At 55.3% G+C, this 25148-nt stretch overlaps 2 protein-coding genes across 2 annotated transcripts in view; one reads left to right on the top strand and one right to left on the bottom strand.

The window, feature by feature from the left end:
• Positions 1–230: 230 nt before the first annotated feature.
• Positions 231–24236, bottom strand: LOC144932688 (ras-related protein Rab-37-like). Its single transcript, XM_078857022.1, has 9 exons — positions 23921–24236; positions 19135–19245; positions 14917–14958; positions 11532–11598; positions 9539–9591; positions 8688–8753; positions 7859–7915; positions 6963–7039; positions 231–6163 (listed from the first exon to the last, which is right to left on the bottom strand). Exons 1-9 carry the CDS (start codon positions 24164–24166, stop codon positions 6058–6060), a joined length of 825 nt encoding a protein of 274 aa, XP_078713148.1. The 5' UTR covers positions 24167–24236; the 3' UTR covers positions 231–6057.
• Positions 24170–25148, top strand: part of HAGH (hydroxyacylglutathione hydrolase) — a 32024-nt gene continuing 31045 nt past the window's right edge. Inside the window, exon 1 of the mRNA XM_078857017.1 lies at positions 24170–24189. The gene's annotated coding sequence lies outside the window, so the exon portion shown is untranslated. The remainder of the gene's footprint in view (positions 24190–25148) is intronic.

Below are 25148 nucleotides of genomic sequence, written 5' to 3'. Positions count from 1 at the left end.
TTGATTAATGGTAGCAGGCAATCATCTGACCCATAGGTGGCAGCCATCTCAAGCCAGAGGACGAGAGGACTCTAGCCGCCACGCATATAAAGGATTTATAGTGAAAAAACTTTGTTTTTACGGGTTAATTTTCAAGGAGATTGGCAAGTGGGGTGCGGGTGGGTGCTGCATCATGCGTCTCCGTGCGTGGCAGTCTCTCAAACCCGAACACGCCAGGGGCGGCGGCAGCGGCTTCAGACTCGACTCGGTGCGTTTTTGTAACAACAAAATAACCATTTAATAAGTGCGCTTTAACAAAACGGTATAGAACAATCTCAAGTCACGAGGTGCAGCAACATCCATGGAACGATATTTAAACAACTCTTAAAAACGAAACCCTCCCCCCTCTCCGCGCGCTCTCCTAGTGCAAATCACGAGATGGCGACAGGAACTGGGGTCCATTAAACACCACGACTGGTGGGAGGAAGGGGCCCGGGACCCCCAAATACAGTGATCAAAGGGGAGGGGGGGGGTTAGGGCAGACCCCCATATTAAGCAACGTAGCCTTTGGTTGGGGGGGGGGGTGAGAGGAACCAGGAGCCACACTTGGACCCAAGATCCTCGGACGGAGATATCCTCTCCCCAGCCACCCATCCATCTGCACCACGAACCAATAGACGCACAATTGATGCGCCCAGAGCCCTAGCCCCACACGCACAAGACCACGAACCACCCACACTGCAATCCACAATCATAATCACGCACGATCACCACCGAAACCAACGCGCGGGCTCGGTTGCGGAGACGGGACGTGAAAGCCACCACAGAGAGAGAGGGAGAGGCCGCGTTGCGGGCGTGTGTGCGCGAAACAGCTGATGGGAAAAATGTTCCCTCGACATCCCCCCCCCTATCTCATCCTCCCCCCCGTCTTTAAGTTTCACATCCCCGAGTGTGAATGGGCATTCGTGCAAAAACTGGAGGTGTTTTTCTCTGGAACCCGCCGCGTACGAGTTTTGATGAGATTCGCACAAAAAAAGCAGTCTTTCTTTTCGACCGGGAGCGTAAAACAAATGTCAGCTTAACAACGCACGAGCCCGTTCCGATATCCGCGCAGGTTCAACCCAGGGCCGCATGTTGAACCAGAAACCTTCCCCCCCATCCCTCGTTAGGCCCTGCCTACTTTTACACAGCCCCACCCATCATTTTGGGTAACCCCGCCCATTGAATGGGTTGTCCCTCCCATTACCTTGGCTACCCCCGCCCTTTGACTGCGTCATCATCATCATCATCAGTCGGGCATGCGGCCGAGAACATTTAAAAACAGGACGCAATTCAACTCTGGCTTAAAAGGAAAATGACAGGCGACGTTTCTGGCAGTGGCCCTAACTCAACAGCACAATGACCCAAACCGTTAATTCACCATGTGCTATGAAGAAGGGGAATTACCCCAAAACGTCAACTGTTATATACGATTCCTTTCAAGGCCACAAGGTAATCATTGACGAATGTGCTGAGCTCACCGGGTTTCTTTGTGCTTGTGGACCCGCTGCCATCACCAAACAACTGGTTTAATCAACAACAACAAACTGGGAGGAAAACTAAATTACGCGGGGTGACACCAGGACGTCCGAATCTGAAGCCACTGGGGAAGTTCGGGGTGGGGTAGCTTTGGGTGTCGTCCCCGCGCTTCAGCATTGAATAGCGAAGGGAAACATTCCGTTCTAGATTTGAAGCTTTCGTGACTGCAAGGATTCCTATTCTTAGGTTTTTTTTCGGTAAAGTCACCTGAAGACGGAAGCTTGTGTTGCCTCCGAAACGTCGTGATTTTTATTTTTTATTTTACTTTTATTAATTGTAATTTTTTACCGACGTGACTTTACCGAAAAAACCGAACAATAGGAAACACTCCGCTCGAGACGTCGTTCGTGCCACCCAACAACCATCGGTGCGCAGACGAAAGTCCGTGGCCATCGGCGTAACGCGTTCCCTCCTTTACGATTTTAATGAACGGATTGCTCTCTCACTCTGCACTCCCTTGCTGCATGATCGACTGAAAGGGAAGCACGCGCTACCTTCAAGGTGTTGTTCTATTCGATCGGCCCCTGGGACTCGAGCCCGGTTGCTGTGGTGGCGCTGGCGGCGGTGGCTGTCGTCACGTTGGCCCACGTGTCACAGTGATGCTGTGAGCGAGGGATGACTTGGCCACTTAACGTGGCACAATACTTTGAAAAAAAACATCACTGCAGCACCGGCGTGGTAGCGTGGTTGGCTTAGGCCCTGGCGCGGAGAAGTGCAGTCTGGCCTGCTGTAACGGCGTGTTGTTTTCAAAACGCGAATTAGATGTAACGCGATTCAACACTCGATCATCGCGTGGCGAGCGGAAGAGGGGCGCACGGGTGGTGGCAGCAGTCCCACGTGACAATTCAAACGGGTTTACGGCTTGAAACAAGAACAAAATACGAGGCCTGAATTCATTCGCCGCCCCATCAATTCAATGGATTGTCACGATTCGATTCAAGGATTGATTGTTTTATGTTGTGGCCATTGCGAATGTAAGTGGCGTCTCGCGGTAGCCATGGCTCACATTAAACCCATTTACGAGGCGTACAAAATGTACGGAATAGATTTTTACGCGCATGGCGAGCATAAGAATGAATTCTAATCGATGCATTGTTGCACGACATCCTGCAATCCGGTTATAATTGGCAACTTTTACTTATTCTTCAGAAGAGGCTTGAGCCTGGCTTATCATGAGAGCTTTAGCCAGATCGGTGGCCATACGACTGTAATTCCCGCCACCTCCGTGTCAAACGCGCTGGGAGGTCGCTGTAAGAATCGCCGAGCTTAGACCGCCGCGCCATTTCAAAACAGTGGAAGCAGTTTCCCCACGACAGATGAAGCCAGAGCGAAATGAGATGGTGACCCGAAACGTCACAAAAGCACAGTGCTCACCACAAACAGCAGCAGCAGCAGTGCCGCTCGAACCAGAGCCACCGACGGCCTCCCTCGCAGAGGGTGCGACCCCTCCTGGGAGGGGTCACGACCTCTACTTTGTACAGTTCCATCAGACTCCTCAAGGAAGTTCCCTCGCCGATGCGAATTAACGCAAGGGCCATTCCATTCGAGACGAAGGAGCTACGCAGGTCCGTCGCTCGCCTCCATCACCCAGATCCATCCGAGATCCCTCACTCATCCATTGCAGATCATTCACTGCTCCATCACCCGGTTCCATCCCAGATCGAACACTGCTCCATCACCCAGATCTCTCACCGATCCATCGGAGATCCCTTACTGATCCATCCCAGATCCCTCACTAATTCTTCCCCCACATCCCTCACTGCTCCATCACCCGGATCCTTCCCAAAGCTTTCACGGCTCCATTATCCCAACTCGTTTCCGGATCCCTCCCTTCTCCGACAACTCACTCGGTCGCAGACACCTTCATCCAACACCTCAGTCGGCTTCCTCTCCCAAGTGGTTTCGGCAGTCTCGGTCGGCTTGGGCGCCGTCGAGCGCAGAGCGCCTGTGCTCACGTGACCATGCCGCCCTCTGGTACCACTGGCTCCACCGGCCGTCTGACCTCATCATCGTCATCACAGCCATGGCCAATCCACTGCCTGATGAAAGCCTCCCCCAAGCCGTCATCCTCACAACAGCGGCTTTTGGCTTCGTCATCAAACAAAGGCGGTCACTGCATCGCACGCTTTCAGATGCGCTTCTGCGACCGTCTGGAACACTCTTCCCTCCGATATTGGGAAACCACTGGAGCTATGCACTTGTAAATCGAGATCAAAAACTAATTTCCTTAAAACTTTTTTGTGGTTTGTTGTCCTTCCCCCGCACCTCCGATCAGCACGGTTGCTACGTATGGTGCGAAAGAAGTTCGACATACATACATCTCTAATGAACCTGCGAATTCACGTTGATACCCACACACAAGGTAAGTGGATGCCCTCACAGGCGTGTTCCCTCTCTCGGCTGCCACGAAGCTAATAATGTAAATCACGAGAATACCACCAGGTGAGCCGAAACGTCAGTAGCCACTGAGGAACACCACCTTTCAAGAATGCCGAAGCAGGTACAGTAGTCACACGTTCAAGTATTAAAGCAAGCAATTGGCTGGCGCGCCTCGAACCGTACTTCAAAATAACATGGACCGCAAACCGGCCATGTGAAATGTATTTGACTTCACATTTGCTCGTTTTTGATTTGCACTCACACAGCTGTGATTGCTTGCTTCGAGTGAAGCGGCCGAGCTGCCAGTTATCTTTTGTTTGTCTCGCTGAGCCAGGGTTGGAAATCCGCTCGCGAAGGCCGAGGAGGCCACGGCGGCACGAGGGCAAGACAGAGACTCAAGGCGGCAGGGTGGAAGGGCGCACGTGGCCAAAAAATTAAATAAAACTGCATCTCGTCAAGTCAACGGTCCGCACCGTCCCATGCGCAAATGTCGTCAAGAGCTAAGGTGGCACCGTGGGCATTGTACACACGAGCGGGCGGGCGTATGCACGGGTACGACGAGGCCGCGAAGGGCTCCGGGCTCGCCCACCGTACCGGATGCTGCGAGTTCCCGCCTGCACGAACATCAGCGAGAGCTGGCGCTGCGAGCCTCCGATGCTGCGCCACGTCCAACGGCCCAAGCGGCACGAGTCGAAAGAGCGTGGCAGACACTCCGGCGCCCTGGCACGAAGCCTGGCACGGCACTGAGGGCATGTGGCACGTGAGGGCATGTGGCACGGAGCTCGGCGTGGTGCGTGGCACGGAGCTCAGCGTGGCATGTGGCACGTGAGGGAGTGTGGCACGGAGCTCAGTGTGGCATGTGACGCTGAGGGCGTGCGGCGTTGAGGGAGTGTGGCACGGAGCTCAGCATGGCGTGTGGCACTGAGGGAGTGTGGCGCAGAGGGAGTGTGGCGCTGAGGGAGTGTGGCACTTTGCTCAGTGTGGCGCGGGCCATAGCCGGGCTCGGCACGTGGCACTGGGCGCAGGGCGGCATGGAGCGGGGAGCGGGGCGCAGGGACGTGGTGAGACGCGGCACGGTCAACCCGGCGGGCGACCGCGGTAAACTCTCGGCGAGGAAGGCGCTCGGCGAGTGTGCAGTGCGTGTGCCGGTTGCACAGAACGTTCACGGGGCGTGGAGCGGCGTGCACCGCGTGGTCGCACATGGGGTGGTGGGCTGCTCTTGATGTAGTCTGCTGTCTGTGGTGTGCTCGGTGTGGTGTGCATGGTTGTTGTGCTGTGCTTGATGTCATATGCTGTATGTGGTGTGCACGGTGTGGTGTGCTTGATGTTGCATGCTGTTATGTGGTGTCTTTGGTGGTGTGCACGGTGGGGTGTGCACGGTGTGGGGTGCATGGTGTGGGGTGCTGTGCTTGATGTCATATGCTGTATGTGGTGTGCTCCGTGTGGTGGGCATTGTGTGGTGGGCATGGTGTGGTATGATGTGCTTGATGTCGCATGCTGTATGTGGTTGTGCTTGGTGTGGTGTGCACGGTGTGGTGTGCTTGGTGTGGTGTGCATGGTGTGGGTGTGCTTGGTGTGGTGTGCACGGTGTGGTGTGCTTGGTGTGGTGTGCACGGTGTGGTGTGCTTGGTGTTGTGTGCATGGTGTGGTGTGCTTGGTGTGGTGTGCATAGTGAGTTGTGCACGGTGTGGTGTGCATGGTGTGGTGTGCATGGCGTGGTGTGCATAGTGAGTTGTGCACGGTGTGGTGTGCATGGTGTGGTGTGCTTGGTGTGGTGTGCATAGTGAGTTGTGCACGGTGTGGTGTGCATGGTGTGGTGTGCATGGCGTGGTGTGCATGGCGTGGTGTGCTTGGTGTTGTGTGCTTGGTGTGGTGTGCTTGGTGTTGTGTGCTTGGTGTGGTGTGCTTGGTGTGGTGTGTACTGTTCATGGTGTGCTTGGTGTGGTGTGCATGGTGTGGCGTGTACTGTTCATGGTGTGCTTGATGTGGTGTGTACTGTTCATGGTGTGCACGGCGTGGTGTGTACTGTTCATGGTGTGCATGGCGTGGTGTGTACTGTTCATGGTGTGCATGGTGTGGTGTGTACTGTTCATGGTGTGCACTGTTCATGGTGTGCACTGCTCAGGACGTCAGGCAGCAGCTGGACTTGTGCTGTGCTGCCTCCACGTACTCCTTGAGCTGGAACTTGGGCTCGTCCGGCTTCCCCAGTTCACGCTGCTTCAAGGCCCTGTGACAAAGACAAAGATCCCCTGTGTAGCCTTAAGAGACCGTTGGGGCAAGTGCTGTTCCCGAGCCGCGCCTATGAAGGCCGGCACGGCACACGAAGGGGGTAGGTGGCCAGCATCACGCCAGGCCGCCTTTGTCTCCCCAGTGGCGTTGTTTATACACCGCGCCAGGTACTCATTGGAGGCTGAGTTGACCCCTGGTAGGCCAAGGACTTGTTCAGATGTTCGTCACCGATATTGGTCGTGCGCTATGGCGTGTACTGTGCGTTGAGCGATGCGTCCAAGTGCCGTGATATGCTACGGGGGATCTTTGTCTTTGTTCACATTCGTGCACATGCCGTTGCGGCACACATTCTGTGCGTGCTCGTGTGTGAGTGCGCGTGCTCTTGAGCGTGCGAGTGTGGACGCACGAGTGCGTGCATGCGTACGTGTACATTAACAGCACTTGCCCCTACAGCCTGTGTAGGGAGTGGTAGTGTAGCAGTTAACGCGCCGCGCTACGAACCCGGCGACTGGAGTTCAATTCCTGCTCACGGCCAACACCGGTGACGATCTGAACCGGTCCTGTGCCTCCCCTAGGTAGACTCAGCCTCAAATAAGTACCTGGTGAGGTGTGTAAAAACATCGCCACTGGAGTGACAAAGGCAGCCGGGGGTGGTGTTGGCCACCCACCCCCTCGTGTGCCGTTCTAGCCTTCATAGGTGCTCGCTAACAGCACTTGCCCCAACAGTCTGTGAAGGCTATACGGGGGGGGGGGGGTCTTTGTGTGCATGTACGTGCATTGCTCGCGCTGCCACTCACTTGGCCAGGGCCATGAATGCCAGCTCCACGTTGAGGCCGCTCCGTGCGCTTGTCTCCATGAACGGCACCTTGCATTCCTGGGGTGGGGGCACGCGGGTGGCAGGGGGTGGGGAGACCGTATAGAGGCGTGACGCAAAGGTCGCAAACGGGTTTTGATTCCTTACCCGTACCCGTACCCGGCCGCACCAGGGTCGCAAACGGGTACCCGTACGCTACCCGTACCCGTACCCTACCCGAAATGAGTGACAAACGGTTACTCACCGGTGACTCACGGCCTACCCTACCCGATACCCAGCTACCCGTACCCAGCCGGGTACGGGTAGCCGGGTATCGGGTAGGGTACGGGTATCGGGTACCCGGTTGCGACCTCTGGCGTGACGGCATGGGCGTTTTGGCTGAGTGTCTGCGTTAGTGAGTGGAGGAGTAGTTTGGTGGTTGACTGAGTTATTGAGTAGAGGAGTGGGTGAGTTGGTGATTGAGTGAATGGAGGAATTAGTGAATGGGTTGTGTGGGTGCTTGAGTAAGCAAATGCATCGGTGGATGGGTGAATGGGCGAGCGGGCGAGCGGGTGAGCGAGTGAGAAAGCGAGCGAGCCAATGAGCGAGCGAGCGAGCCAGTAAGCGCACAAATAAGTGTGCTGGCGGGTGCGCGCGCGCGCGCGTCTGCAAGTGACCGATTGCACGTGTTGAGTCCGCGAGAAGGTGAACAACAGGTGGGCGAAGCGCAGACAGGCGAGCGCGGGGGGCCCCCGTAGGGACCAGAGGGCAGCCTTTGAGGCTCCCTAATCCCGAGCGCTCCACCGCTAATGCTCGGCGCCGAGTGCCGCGCGTGAATTATGCACGAGAGCAGAGTGGCTTTGAGAGTGGCTAAACGCCGGGAGCGCGGGGATCGGTCACCTTGGCGAGCCTCTCCCCATCCTCCAGGCGAACCACGCGTTGCCCGCCCAGGTCAGCCTGCGTTGGGGCGAGGTGGTGGGTGGGGCCGGGCGGGGCGGGGGGGGCGAGGGAGTGGAGCAAGAATCAGAACCACAAGTGCGCAGTCTTTGTAACCAGCGCTCTGTTGTGTCAGTCAGTCCGGCGCACACACACACACACACTTCCGGCCTGAGGCTCACCACCATCGCAACCACCACCGCATTGCTGCTCACTGTAAAAGGCTGTTATACCGTGCAGCTCACATAACCACCAACACACCAAGGCACACGTAGCATAGCATCACACTAACACGCATAGCTCAACACACAGCGTAACACACAGCACACCACAGCACGTAGCATAGCACTCCATGTACACACATTGCGTAGCACATGGCCCACCACATAGCCTCCCAGCTGCAGCCTATGGCATCACCCCTCACCCCCGCCCCCCGCCCCCCGCCCCTCACCCCTCGCCCTTCACCCCCGCCCCTCACCCCTCACCCCTAACCCTTCACCCCCGCCCCTCGCCTTTCACCCCTCACCCCTCGCCCTTCACCCCCGCCCCTCACCCCTCGCCCCTCACCCCTAGCCCTTCACCCCCGCCCCTCGCCTTTCACCCCTCACCCCTCGCCCTTCACCCCCGCCCCTCACCCCTCACCCCTCACCCCTCGCCCTTCACCCCCGCCCCTCACCTCTCACCCCTCACCCCTCGCCCTTCACCCCCGCCCCTCACCTCTCACCCCTCACCCCTCACCCCTCGCCCCTCACCCCTCACCCTTCACCCCTCGCCCTTCACCCCCGCCCCTCACCTTGTTGCCGATGAGCATCAGGACCACGTTGCTGTCTGCAAAATTCTGAACCTCCGTCAGCCAAGACTACACACACAGGGCGCACGCACGGAACACACGTACAGGACACGTGACTTCCTACGACCACTGCTGAAATCACACACACATAAAATGGTGCCTATTTTACTTAGCCTGTGGAGATGATGGGCTGCAAAGTTAACCTCACGAGGAATTCGATATTAAAAACTTCTAAGTGAAAATCTCTCCCTCTGCCACAGTTCTACCCAGCCAGAATATTGAAGGTGATTATGATTATGGGAAGATGATTGATAATGATGATGATTCATTTGATCAAAACGATGATGAATTTTATTACGACAATGATGATTATGATTAAAGATGATAATTTGATGATGATGATGATTTTCAATGTCGGCAGTGATTGTTATCGATAACCATAATGATAATAATAATGATGACCATGATAATTGTTTTTTTTACCCTTCTATCTGGCAACAAAACTGACACCTTTTTACAAGGAGTCATGTTTGCATAGACCGCAATACCTGCAGTCAAAATGCAAACAAAAAACATAACTCTGATAATGTATGCACTGTCCTTGAAGTTGATTGGTCCACACCCGAGACAGCTTTCCTTAGAGCCTAGTCTCATATGGGTTGGACCAGATGACGCCAAAAGGCGCCTTTTGGCGGGGTAAAAAAAAACAATTATCATATTTTTACTGGCAAATGAGGTTCCCATAGTAATGATGACCATGTTGGTGATTCTCAATAACGACGATGACAGTTGCCGATGACGGCGACAATAAAAGATGATTCCAAGCTGACTTCATCACACGCGCACACACTCACCCGCACGTTCTCGAACGACGCTCTGTTGGACACGTCGTAGCACAGGAGCAGAGCTGCAGCAGGGGCAGCAGCAGGGGCAGCAGGAAGATGAAGATGGGCAGGAGGGACACAAGAATCAGAGAGGGTGGTCAGGACAAGCATTTCAACGCAAGGATGCTCACATTCCGTTTACGTTGCGTCCCAGTAAAACATGCACGTGTCGGACTAACGTTGGGCTAACGTCGTTACACCATCGTTGAACCAACGATGGTCCAGCGTTGGTCCACGTTCGCTGGGATGATCGCCCATCAGCTGTCATCAGGAAAGGAATGTGGCTCTGACCACGGCCACGAGCACCGCCGTGAGTGTGCACCACGCGGCATTATAAATGTAGATGTATGGGGAACGGTAGTGCAGCGGTTGGAGACCTCCGCTGCGAACGTGGCAACCCGAGATCGATTCCCGCGAACGGCCAACCACCAGTGGCGATTACCTAAACCAGTCCTAGGCCTCAGCCTGCAATGACTACCTGGTGCAGTGTGTAAACATTTCCACTCGGGAGACAAAGGTTGCCGAGTTTGATACCGGCCATCCGCCCCCCACCCCACACTCCACCCCACCCTCGTGTGCCATACCGGCCTCAATAGGTGCTCGCTAACAGCAAGTGCTTGAAGTCTAACAGGCTTCACGGGGTACAATTGTCGTTGTTGTGTTCTGCACGTGCCGTGAGGTGGTACACATGTGCGTGGTGTGGTGATGTGCGTGGTGTGGTGATGTGCGTGGTGCTGTGTGTGGTGTGGTGCTGTGTGTGGTGCTGTGTGTGGTGATGTGCTGTGTGTGGTGTGGTGCTGTGTGTGGTGTGATGATGTGTGTGGTGTGGTGCTGTGTGTGGTGTGGTGCTGTGTGTGGTGTGGTGCTGTGTGTGGTGTGGTGATGTGTGTGGTGTGGTGATGTGCGTGGTGTGGTGATGTGCGTGGTGTGGTGCCGTGTGTGGTGTGGTGCTGTGTGTGGTGATGTGTGTGGTGTGGTGCTGTGCGTGGTGTGGTGTTGTGCGTGGTGTGGTGCTGTGCGTGGTGTGGTGCTGTGTGTGGTGTGGTGCTGTGTGTGGTGTGGTGATGTGCGTGGTGTGGTGCTGTGCGTGGTGTGGTGATGTGTGTGGTGTGGTGATGTGCATGGTGTGGTGATGTGCGTGGTGTGGTGCTGTGCGTGGTGCTGTGCGTGGTGTGGTGCTGTGCGTGGTGTGGTGATGTGCGTGGTGTGGTGCTGTGTGTGGTGTGGTGCTGTGTGTGGTGTGGTGCTGTGTGTGGTGTGGTGATGTGCGTGGTGTGGTGCTGTGCGTGGTGTGGTGCTGTGCGTGGTGTGGTGCTGTGTGTGGTGTGGTGCTGTGTGTGGTGTGGTGCTGTGCGTGGTGTGGTGTTGTGTGTGGTGTGGTGCTGTGTGTGGGGTGGTGCTGTGCGTGGTGTGGTGCTGTGCGTGGTGTGGTGCTGTGTGTGGGGTGGTGTTGTGTGTGGTGTGGTGCTGTGTGTGGGGTGGTGCTGTGTGTGGTGTGGTGCTGTGTGGTGTGGTGCTGTGTGTGGGGTGGTGCTGTGCGTGGTGTGGTGCTGTGCGTGGTGTGGTGCTGTGTGTGGGGTGGTGTTGTGTGTGGTGTGGTGCTGTGTGTGGTGTGGTGCTGTGCGTGGTGTGGTGCTGTGTGTGGTGTGGTGCTGTGCGTGGTGTGGTGTTGTGTGTGGTGTGGTGCTGTGTGTGGGGTGGTGCTGTGTGTGGGGTGGTGCTGTGCGTGGTGTGGTGCTGTGCGTGGTGTGGTGCTGTGTGTGGGGTGGTGCTGTGTGTGGGGTGGTGCTGTGCGTGGTGTGGTGCTGTGCGTGGTGTGGTGCTGTGTGTGGTGTGGTGCTGTGCGTGGAGCGGTGCTGTGCGTGGTGTGGTGTGGTGATGTGCGTAGTGTGGTGCTGTGTGTGGTGCTGTGTTTGGTGTGGTGCTGTGTGTGGTGTGGTGTTTGGTGCCGTTGGGTCGTTACCGTCGGCGTCGCGGTAGTACGCGTGGGTTACACTGCGGAATCTCTCCTGGCCGGCGGTGTCCCAGATCTGGTGCACACCACACCACGACAATCAATACCACACCACGACAATCAATACCACACCACAACAATCAATACCACAACAATCAATACCACACCACAACAATCAATACCACACCACGACAATCAATACCACACCACGACAATCAATACCACACCACGACAATCAATACCACACCACGACAATCAATACCACACCACAACAATCAATACCACACCACAACAATCAATACCACACCACAACAATCAATACCACACCACAACAATCAATACCACACCACAACAATCAATACCACACCACGACAATCAATACCACACCACAACAATCAAAACCACACCACAACAATCAATACCACACCACGACAATCAATACCACACCACAACAATCAATACCACACCACAACAATCAATACCACACCACAACAATCAATACCACAACAATCAATACCACACCACAACAATCAATACCACACCACGACAATCAATACCACACCACAACAATCAATACCACACCACGACAATCAATACCACACCACAACAATCAATACCACACCACGACAATCAATACCACACCACAACAATCAATACCACACCACAACAATCAATACCACACCACGACAATCAATACCACAACAATCAATACCACACCACAACAATCAATACCACACCACGACAATCAATACCACACCACGACAATCAATACCACACCACGACAATCAATACCACACCACGACAATCAATACCACACCACAACAATCAATACCACACCACGACAATCAATACCACACCATGACAATCAATACCACACCACGACAACCAATACCACACCACAACAATCAATACCACACCACAACAATCAATACCACACCACGACAATCAATACCACACCACGACAATCAATACCACACCACGACAATCAATACCACACCACAACAATCAATACCACACCACAACAATCAATACCACACCACAACAATCAATACCACACCACAACAATCAATACCACAACAATCAATACCACACCACGACAATCAATACCACAACAATCAATACCACACCACAACAACCAATACCACGACAATCAATACCACCCCACAACAATCAATACTGCACCACAACAATCAATACCTCCCAACAACAATCAATACCTCCCCATAACAATCAATACCACAGCACAGCAATCCACTCCACAACAATCAATACCACCCCACAACCATCAATACCACCCCATGGCAATCCACTCCACAACCATCAATACCACCCCACAACCATCAATACCACCCCATGGCAATCCACTCCACAACCATCAATACCACCCCACAACCATCAATACCACCCCATGGCAATCCACTCCACAACCATCAATACCACCCCACAGCCATCAATACCACCCCATGGCAATCCACTCCACAACAATCAATACCACCCCACAGCCATCAATACCACCCCATGGCAATCCACTCCACAACAATCAATACCACCCCACAGCCATCAATACCACCCCATGGCAATCCACACCACAATGATCAACACCAGCCCACAGGAATCCTCATACCACACCACGACAATTCACACTGCGACATCACATTCACAACAATTCACACTGCAACATCACATTCACAACAATTCACACTGCAACATCACATTCACAACAATTCACACTGCAACATCACATTCACAACATTTCACACCGCCGCAGTGCAAACCACTACTCTTACCAATCAACATCACCTCTAGATCCACTCCGCTCCAATGCACACCCCCCCACACCACACCACACCACCGCACACTCCTTGTTCTCCGTTAACCGGCGATCATCGGTCACGGGGCCGACATCACCAGGGCCGGGGATAATGTTCGGCAAAGCCACTCAGCCGAGGCCGAGTCAATGAATCATCGGCCTGGGCAGAGGAGCCATTACCCGGATCGATCCCTCGCACGCCATCATTTTAGAGACACTATAAACGAGGCCTCGCTGCCGACTCCATAAACACCGCGCTCAGTGTGCAACGGTGTGTGCACGTGCGTGCTCGTGTGTGTGCTTGTGTGTGTATATATAGAACAGGGTAAATGGCGGCGTGGACGGCAGGACACCCCCATAAAACACGACGTGCAAGGCCCACGGCTTGCGATCAACGACTCCCGCACAGTGAGAGGCCAAGCGGGACTCCACCAAGCTGCTCTATGCAGCTGGACACTAGCCCTGACCCTTGCCCTGACCCTAGCCCTGACCCTAGCCTTGACCCTGACCCTAGGCTTGACCCTGACCCTAGCCCTAGCCCTGACCCTAGCCCTGACCCTGACCCTAGCCCTAGCCCTGACCCTAGCCCTGACCCTAGCCCGGACCCTAGCCCGGACCCTAGCCCTGACCCTAGCCCTGACCCTAGCCCTGACCCTCGCCCTGACCCTGACCCTAGCCCGGACCCTAGCCCTGACCCTGACCCTGACCCTAGCCCTGACCCTAGCCCTGACCCTCGCCCTGACCCTAGCCCTGACCCTAGCCCTGACCTTGACCCTAGCCCTGACCCTCGCCCTGACCCTAGCCCTGACACTAGCCCTGACCCTAGTCCTGACCCTAACCCTGACCCTGATACAAGTCCTCAAGCTGAACCTCGCCTTAATCATAACCCGAGCCCTATCTCTAGCACCAACCCTTCGCCCAAACAACAATAGCCAACCAGATATTGATACTAACTCGAGTGCTGACTTTAATCCAGACTCTAACCACAATAGGAAACCAAACCGTAAGGCTCGCACTAATCACACGAACAACCCAATCCGACCCTAGCCCTAACCCAAGCCCTAGTCTCTAGTCTGCCACAAGCTCTAATCCTAACCATTAAATTAGCCCTAATCCTATTCCTAACCCCTAAGTCTAACTATAACCCTCACCACAAAATGGCCAACCAAACCTCGAACGCGATCCCCTCCGATGCGACCCACACTTTCACCGTCAGACATTAAACCTTTCCAATCAGACAGCCAATCAACCGAGAGCATGGCCCTATAATCCAAACAACGCAAAGCAATTGAACCCCCCCCCACCCCCGTTCCCCGCTAACCCTGGGCGAAGGAACAGACGCCGTCCGAACAAAACAGCGCGCGGCGGCTCTAAGTGAGCAGGAGCGAGAGAAAGGAGAGAGAATGATTCCACTTAGGGTGGTTTATGAGGTGGCCTCGAGGAACCCCCACCCCTCGCCCCCACCGCCTGTCAGCACAGCAGCGCCACTGCCTTAACGAAGCTAAATGAGCACAGAATAACCTCCTCTGCGGGGAGGGCCTGAGCGGGCAGCCTCGCTGTGGGTTACCGTGGCGACGGGGTTACCTGGAGTTTCACCTTGATGTCATCGATGGTCACGACCTTGTTCTGAGGACGGGGACGGACGGGACGAGATGCACACGTGCGTATGTACACGAATGTACGTACGTACAGACAGACATGCACACGCGCGCATATACACGCACCACGGACATGTACAGACATATACACTGATATTGACATATGCATACATATACACACACACATATACAGATGTGTATGTACACTAATATATATGCACACGCATGTAGACATATACACGTGCACAGTTATAGACACATACACGTGCGGACACATCACAGGTACACATACATTTCAGACAAACACGCGAAAACAGACACACGCACACATATACATGTACACGTATACACATACAGACACACACGAATACAGACGCGTATACATATACAAATCCATGAATACACACGCACGTATATGTACATACATACAGGCACACACAAAACAAATCAACACACGCACACACACGTTCACGCAAAAACACAGGCACACGCACAGAGAAACACACACACAGGTCACCCAGTTAGTCTCATAGGCCATCGGTGTAAGTGTTGTTAGGGGTCACCGATGAAGCACAGTATATAGCACGGCAAAGGCATGCTTGTGACCAGACCCACGCGTTGCAAGCCACACTGCACCAGGTGCTCATTGAGAGCCGATCTAACCAAGCCAAGGTTCCTCATCACAGGCCCCTGACGTTGTGACAGACCATGAACTGCTGTGTTGCAGTGTGTGACACTCTGCCACGCCAGCGCACACATGCACACACGGGGCACAAACGCACGCACACAAAACCACACAGGGCCCATCCGTTCTGGCGTATTGTCATAAGACGAGGGCTGTTAGCAAACACTACACCGATACACATGGGACACAGGCTAAGACGACAGAGACCCCTATATCGATGTTAAGACAGTGCTGTTAGCAAGCAGTGCACGTACACATAAAGGCAAAGATCCCCCCCGTATAACCTTAACACACTGTTGGGGCAAGTGCTGTTAATGAGCACCTATGAAAGGCCGGCAGGGCACACAAGGGGGTAGGTGCGTGACCAGCAGCACGCACCGGGTACTCGTTTAAGGCCGAGTCGACGTAGGGGAGGTCCAAGGCAGGTTCATATATTCGTCACTGATGTGGGCTGTGAGCGGGAATGGAACTTGGCTTGCCAGGTTCGTAGCAAAGCACGCTCACCGTTACACTACCCCCCCAGACACACACACAAGCACATAGACACTGACACACACAGATATACAAAGACCTCCTGTATAGCTTTCACAGATTTTGGGGCAAGTGCTGTTCGTGAGCTGCTATTAAGGTTGGCAGAGTAAGTGACGGGGTGGGTTGCCAACAACACACCCGGCCGCTTTTGACTCTCAAATGCCACTCTTTACACACTTTACACACTGAAGGCTGAGTCGATCGAGGGAAGGTCCAACACGAGTTAAGATAATCGTCACTGGTGGTGTTGGTCGTGAGCGGGAATTGAAATTGGGTTGCCGGGTTTGTAGCGCAGTGCGCTTACCACTGCGCCACCGCTCCCCACACACAGACATATGCACACTGTGAGACACACACACGCATGCACGTATACAACGACAAAGAACCCCCATATAGCCAGAACAAAATGTTGGGGAAAGTGTTGCTAGCATAGCACCTATGAAGGCCGACAAGGCACACGAGGAGGTGGGGTGGCCAGCACCACGCCCGGCCGCCTATTCCTTCCTAGTGGCGATGTTTACACACCGCACCAGGTACTCATTTGAGGCTGAATCGACCTAGGGGTGGCCCAGGACCGGTTCAGATAATCATCACTGGTGTTGGCCGTGAGCGGGAATCGAACCCGGATCGCCGGGTTCATAGCGCAGCGCGCTAATCGCTACACTAGCGCTCCCCACAGACACACAGACAGACACAAACACACAATCCAAGCATTCGCACACCAGTGTGCACACCCAGCACACCAGTGTAAAAAAAAACAAGTAAGCGCACAATGGGGTACAGTGTTCGTAGAGCAAAGGAGACCTGCATTAAAGAATTTAAACACCGCTTAGGGTCACTTACAGCTGGGTGGACACCTCAGGTTTTTAACGAATCCCATCTGTATTCATCAAGGATAACGAGCAAATGACGAATTACAGCGCGTTTGCGGAGGAACGACTGTCGCTCAACACAGGCCGCTAGAAAGCCAGAGGATGAATCCGTGATGTATACAGAGCACCAAATTGCGAATGCCGTAAAATAGGTGTTTCAGGCCCAATTAAGGTTATCCTGGGCGTGAGCTTGCCCACACAAGAGGTTATGGAAGAGGAATCGACAGTGATAATAACGATTGTGAATTCATGCTCGATCCCATGCTCAAACCCATGCTCAAAAGCTCCATGTGATGTTGTACGCCCACATCTGTGTGTCCGCGAGCGAGTGATTATGCACGCATGTGTGTTTGTCTGCGTGTATAAGGTGGAGGAGTGGCAGGCGACCCAAGTTCGATTCCCACTCATGATCAACATCGGTGGAAAATAATTTAGATGGTTCTGGCCATTCCCTTGATCGAACTAAGGCCTCAAAAATGAGCACCTGGTGCAGTGTGTAAAAATCAGCGCTGGAGAGAGCATGGTGCTGGTCACACCACCCTTCATGCACTGTGCTGGCATTAACAGGTGCTCACTAACCACACTTGGCCCAACAATCTGTTAGAGGGGGATCTTTGTGTGTGTGTGTGTGCGTGCACTCGTGTGTATATCTATGTGTGTGTGTGGGTATTTGTGTGCGTGTGTTCGCGTGTGTATAAATGGGCTATTTGTGTGCGTGTGTGTGATCACTCTTTTGTATGTGTGGGTGTGCGAGTTTTGCGTGTGTGTGTGCGCGCGTGCAAATTTGAATGTCTGTCTGCCTCCTTGCGTGTGGGTTGCGCGTGCTTTTGTGCGTGTAAATTCTACGCGTTCATTTGGAACAGTGAGAATATCTGAATGCCTGGCAATGCATATGTGCGCATGCATGCATGACAGCCAAGTGTGGGCATGCGTGGGCGTAAGGGATTTAAACGATGGGTGGGAGGACAGGAGCAGGAACTGCGTCGGTGAGTGTGCGCATGCACACAGGGTGTGCTAACGAGGGAGGGTGGCCGTGTGTGTGTGTGCGCATGTCAGCGTATGGGTGTGTCCGTGCGTGTGCACACAGGATGTGCTAACGAGGGAGGGGTGTGTGGCATTTGTGTGTGTGTTCGTGCCAGTGTGTATGTGTATGTGCCAGTGTGTAAGCGTGTGCACATGCTAGTATGTGCGTGTGTGGGTGCATGTGCAGGAAACTGGTGCATCCGCCAGTGCATGCATGCATGCGTGACGATTACCTGAACCGGTCCCGGGCCTCACCTAGGTCGACTCAGCCTCAAATGAGTACCTGGTGCAGTGTGTAAACATCGCCACTGGGGAGACAAAGGCGGTTGGGCGTGGTGCTGGCCACTCACCCCCTCGTGTGCCGTGCTGGAGCATAGGTGATTGCAAATAGCACTACTCACAAACAGCCTCAACAGCCTGTTAAGGCTATACGGGGGATGTGTGTTTTTTGACGTGTCACTGTGGGTGTGTACTCATGCCTGTCAGTGTGCGAGTGTACATACAAGCACATGTGCGCGTGTCAGGGTGTGTGCGTGTGTGTGCATGTGCGCGTGTCAGGGTGTGTGCATGTGTAGGGAGTGGTGGTGTAGCAGTTAGCAAGCTGCGTTTGGAACCCGGCGACCCGAGTTCCATTCCCACTCACAGCTAACACTAGTGCAGATTATCGGAACAGCTCGTGGGCCTCCCCTAGGTGGACTCAGCCTCAAATAAGTACCTGGTGCGGTGTGTAAACATCTCCACTTGGGAGACAAAGGCGGTCGGGCGTGGTGCTGGCCACCCACCCCCTCGTATGCCGTTCTGGCCTTCATAGGCGCTCGCTAACAGCACTTGCCCAACAGTCTGTTAAGGCTATACGGGGGATCTTTGTCTTTGGGTGTGCATGCACGTATGTATGTGTGTCATGGTGTGTGTGTGTGATTGCATTCTTAGATGCGAGTGAGGTATGGTGTTTGTGTGTTTGTGTGCATTCATGCGGGATATATATATGTGAATGAATGTGCGTACAATTGTGTGCATCCGTGGTATTTTAACGAGTGGAGAGAAGGTGGAGGGGGGGGAGTGATTGGTGGCCGGGGGGGGGGGGGAGTCTTGCCTTGAAGTCGATGCCGACTGTGGCGATGTAGCTGCCGGACAGGAAGGCACCATCTTTAAAGCGCATGAGCAGACAGGTCTTGCCCACGCCGGAGTCTCCGATCACCATCACCTACAGCACAGCACACAGCACACAAAGCACACATTGAACACAGCACACACAGCAGACATCACAGATAGGTCTTACCCACGCCCGAGTCTCTGATCACCGTCACCTACGGCACACAGCACATATCACGCACATAGTACAAATAACACACACACCCACATCAGACACACAATACACAGCACAGATGATATCACACAGCATGTCACGCAGTACTCAACACGCATTGTTACTGTGTGTGTTTGCGCGTGTGTGTGTGATTGTGTGTGGGAATGTCTCTGTGTGTGTCCGTGTGTTGTGGGGAGTGGTGGCGTAGTGGTTAGCGCACTGCACTACGAACCTGGCTACCCGAGTTCGATTCCCATTCAGGGCCAACATCAATAACGAATATCTGAACTGGTCCTGGGCCTCCCTCCTAAGCATCGCCACTGAGCAGACAAAAGTGACCAGGCACGGTACTAGCCGCACCACCCCTTCGTGTGCTGTGGTGGCCTTCATGCTCAATCACAGCACTTGCCCCCAACAGTCTGTTAAGGGTTTTGGGGGGGAAGGGGGGGATCTTTGTCTTTTGTTGCGATGTGCGTGCATGTGTTTGGGAAGTGGTGTCAAGGTGGTTAAGGAAGAACGCTGTTGTACACCTCATTCACCTGGGTTTGATTCCTGGCCACGTGTATTATAAGCAGTCAATGCTGACACCATGGAACGCCTAGGTCTACTTAGCTGGTAAATAACCAGGGGGGTGGCGGGGCAACTATTGCCACCTACTTCATATAGAGGGGGGCAGGCTGTATTGTAAAACTGGGAGGGGGGGCAGCACCAAAGAATCGGCGGGGTGGGGTGGTATTTAGGTCCCAGTGCCTTCGGGGTTCTCCATTGCCATGACAACCGGCCGAGCAGGACGCCATGGAAACGCCGGGTGCCTCGTGACGAGCAACAGCCGGATCTCACCGTCTCTCCTCGCCAAGCATCGCCAACTCACCACCGTCACATCACTCACCACCCTCACATCACTCACCACCCTCACCACCATCACATCACTCACCACCGTCAACTTCACTCACCATCCTCACATCACTCACCACCCTCACATCACTCACCACCCTCACATCACTCACCACCCTCACCACCCTCACCACCATCACATCACTCACCACCTTCACATCACTCACCACCCTCACATCACTCACATCACTCACCACCCTCACATCACTCACCACCCTCACATCACTCACCACCCTCACATCACTCACCACCCTCACCACCCTTACATCACTCACCACCCTCACCACCCTCACATCACTCACCACCTTCACATCACTCACCACCCTCACCACCCTCACATCACTCACCACCCTTACATCACTCACCACCCTCACCACCCTCACATCACTCACCACCCTCACCACCATCACATCACTCACCACCTTCACATCACTCACCACCCTCACCACCCTCACATCACTCACCACCCTCACATCACTCACCACCCTCACCACCCTTACATCACTCACCACCCTCACCACCCTCACCACCCTCACATCACTCACCACCCTCACATCACTCACCACCCTCACCACCATCACATCACTCACTACCTTCACATCACTCACCACCCTCACATCACTCACCACACTCACCACCCTCACATCACTCACCACCCTCACCACCCTCACCACCCTCACATCACTCACCACCCTCACATCACTCATCACCCTCACCACCCTCACATCACTCACCACCTTCACATCACTCACCACCCTCACCACCCTCACATCACTCACCACCCTCACCACCCTCACATCACTCACCACCCTCACCACCACCACAGTGACTAACACCCTCACCACCCTCACCACCCTCACATCACTCACCACCCTCACATCACTCACCACCCTCACCACCCTTACATCACTCACCACCCTCACCACCCTCACATCACTCACCACCCTCACCACCCTCACCACCCTCACATCACTCACCACCCTCACATCACTCACCACCCTCACCACCATCACCACCCTCACCACCCTCACCACCCTCACATCACTCACCACCCTCACATCACTCACATCACTCACCACCCTCACATCACTCACCACCCTCACCACCATCACCTCCCTCACATCACTCACCACCCTCACCACCCTCACCACCCTCACATCACTCACCACCCTCACCACCCTCACCACCCTCACATCACTCACCACCCTCACCACCCTCACCACCCTCACCACCCTCACATCACTCACCACCCTCACCACCCTCACCTCCCTCACATCACCACCCTCACATCACTCACATCACTCACCACCCTCACATCACTCACATCACTCACATCACTCACCACCCTCACCACCCTCACATCACTCACATCACTCACCACCCTCACCACCCTCACATCACTCACATCACTCACATCACTCACCACCCTCACCACCCTCACATCACTCACATCACTCACCACCCTCACCACCCTCACATCACTCACATCACTCACATCACTCACATCACTCACATCACTCACCACCCTCACCACCCTCACATCGCTCACATCACTCACCACCCTCACCACCCTCACCAGCCTCATATCACTCACATCACTCACCACCCTCACCACCCTCACATCACTCACATCACTCACCACCCTCACCACCCTCACATCACTCACATCACTCACATCACTCACCACCCTCACCACCCTCACATCACTCACATCACTCACATCACTCACCACCCTCACCACCCTCACCAGCCTCACATCACTCACATCACTCACCACCCTCACCACCCTCACATCACTCACATCACTCACCACCCTCACATCACTCACATCACTCACATCACTCACCACCCTCACCACCCTCACATCACTCACATCACTCACATCACTCACATCACTCACCACCCTCACCACCCTCACATCACTCACATCACTCACCACCCTCACCACCCTCACATCACTCACATCACTCACATCACTCACCACCCTCACCACACTCACCACCCTCACATCACTCACCACCCTCACCACCCTCACATCACTCACCACCCTCACATCACTCACATCACTCACCACCCTCACATCACTCACCACCCTCACCACCCTCACATCACTCACCACCCTCACCACCCTCACCACCCTCACATCACTCACATCACTCACCACCCTCACCATCCTCACCACCCTCACATCACTCACATCACTCACCACCCTCACCATCCTCACCACCCTCACATCACTCACATCACTCACCACCCTCACCACACTCACCACCCTTACATCACTCACCACCCTCACATCACTCTTCATCACTCACCACACTCACATCACTCACCACCTTCACATCACTCACCACCCTCACCACCCTCACATCACTCACCACCCTCACATCACTCTTCATCACTCACCACCCTCACCACCCTCACATCACTCACCACCCTCACATCACTCACCACCCTCACCTCCCTCACCACCCTCACGTCACTCATCACGCTCACCTCCGTAACGTCCCTCATATCCCTAACCTAACTCACATCACTGACGCAACTCACCTCCTCATATCGATCATGTCACTCACCTCATTGAAATAACTGACCTCCCTCACTTCATGTCAATCACCACCTCACTCACATTCCTCACATCCTTCACCCCCCCCCCCCATTCCACCTTCCTCACCTCCCACATCCCTCACTTGCCTCCAATTACTCCTATACCTCACGTAACCCACCACCTCACCTCCATCACACACCTCACCTGCTCACACCCCCCCTCACACCACCCTGGCGTCACTCACCACACTCACCATCCTCACATGGCTCGCCACCTTCACCGTCCTCACCTCCCACACACATAACACCCCTCGCATCCATGAAAACTCCCTTACATCCCTCCTCTCGTCTCTCATTCCCCGTGCCTCCCATCTCAGTCGCAATACATCTCAAACACGCAATGGATCGCTCACAGAGCCACAGTCGTGCCCTGCACGACCCCCTCTGCACAGACCGCCTGTGTAATCATCCCCTGTGGGGCCTCGCTGTACGGACCCTGGTGTTCCCTCCACACGACCCATCTTTATAAACAGACTTTCACGTGAACCCCTGATTGAACCCCCCCCCTTTCCACACGACCCCTCTACACGATCTATCTCTCTTCGCTTAAACTCCCCCACCCCCCACTGTTCAAATGACCCCCACGACCAGCACAGCGTAGGGATGCCTTCATCCAGCAGCGGATTGACAAAGGGATGAACTCTGACATTACTCCGTGCTCCCCATAACCCCCCCCCAACACACATTCACCACCCCCATGACACCTGCGTTGTACGAACTCCCGTGCCCCCCCCCCGTTCACCCCCTGTGCACCACCCCCACCCCACCCCACTCCCCACCCACTCTCGCATGACCCCTCCACTACCACCGAGACCCCCCCCCTCCCCATAGCCCACCACATGCACTCCCCCCACCCCCCTAGAATGACTCCTTCACTAACCCCCGTGCCCTCCTCCACCCCCACCCCCTCCAACAACACCGTACCCCCCCCAACAACACCGTGCCCCACCCCAACAACACCGTGCCCCCCCCCCCAACAACACCGTGCCCCCCCCCCCAACAACACCGTGCCCCTCTCCAACAACACCGTGCCCCCCCCCCCAACAACACCGTGCCCCCCCCAGCCCCCCACCTTGAATGAGAGGTCAAACGCCTCCTTGGCGCTACCGCTCCGCGATTGGCGCCCAGCGCGAACCCCGTTCGCGCTGCCGCCGCTGCCGCCGCCGCCGCTGCTGCTGCCGATGCTGGCGAGGGGCCCCGCGGGGCCGGAGGCGCCTTTGGGCCTCGGCGAGTGCGTGGAGGGGCCGCAGACCCCCGCGGGAACATCCGTGGAGATGCTCCTCTTGCTGCCGAACGGGAGCCGCGCGCGGCGCGACATTTCCTCAAACCACGAGCCGCGCGGTGAGGGGATTGGGGGGTGGGGGGAGTTCTATTCCAGCATGGCAGGGCTGGTGGTGGAGGAGGTGGGGGGTGAGGTGAGGGGGGTGGAGGAGGTGGGGGGTGAGGTGAGGGGGGTGGAGGAGGTGGGGGGTGAGGTGAGGGGGGTGGAGGAGGTGGGGGGTGGTTAGGTGAGGGGGGGGTGGTTAGGTGAGGGGGGGTGAGGTGAGGGGGGGGTGAGGTGAGGGGTGAGGGGGGGTGAGGTGGGGGGGGGTGAGGTGGGGGGGTGAGGTGGGGGGGGGGGTGAGGTGGGTGAGGTGGGGGGGTGAGGTGGGGGGGTGAGGTGGGAGGGGTGAAGTGGGGGGGTGAGGTGAGGGGGGTGGAGGAGGTGGGGGGTGGTTAGGTGAGGGGGGGGTGGTTAGGTGAGGGGGGTGTGAGGTGAGGGGTGAGGTGAGGGGGGGTGAGGTGGGGGGGTGAGGTGAGGGGGGGTGAGGTGAGGGGGGTGAGGTGGGGGGGTGAGGTGGGGGGGGGTGAGGTGGGAGGGGTGAGGTGGGGGGGTGAGGTGGGGGGGAAAGGTGAGGTGAGGGGGGGGATGGTGAGGTGAGAGGGGGGGAAGGTGAGGTGAGGTGTGTGGGGTATAATGGTGAGTGTAAAAGGGTGGGGGAAGAGAGACACGGGGTGAGGATTGGTGAGGCCGGGAAAGACGTCAGTTGACGGGGGCACGTGGGGTGGGAGCGGGTGACGGGAACAGGTGAGCAAGGATAGACACACAGGTGAGGGGAAAAGGTGAGGTAGTGAGAGCGTTTAGAGTGAGATGCAGTTGAGTGTCAGGCGAACTACACAAGTGTGTGGAGTCGGGTGAGCTTGCGGATGCAGGTGAGAGTGGATAGACGAGCAGGCAGATGGGGACAGCCGTGAGCAATAGCTTCGATGGGGGAATAGGTGAGGAGACAGGTTTGTGGCGTGAGGGACGGTGGCAAGGA

The sequence above is a fragment of the Lampetra fluviatilis genome, chromosome 5, assembly GCF_964198595.1.
Source record: "Lampetra fluviatilis chromosome 5, kcLamFluv1.1, whole genome shotgun sequence".
In the NCBI taxonomy this organism is placed as follows: Eukaryota; Metazoa; Chordata; class Hyperoartia; order Petromyzontiformes; family Petromyzontidae; genus Lampetra; species Lampetra fluviatilis.
The sequence above is the reverse complement of the archived record's forward strand: the minus strand, read 5'-3'. Positions and strand labels throughout refer to the sequence as shown.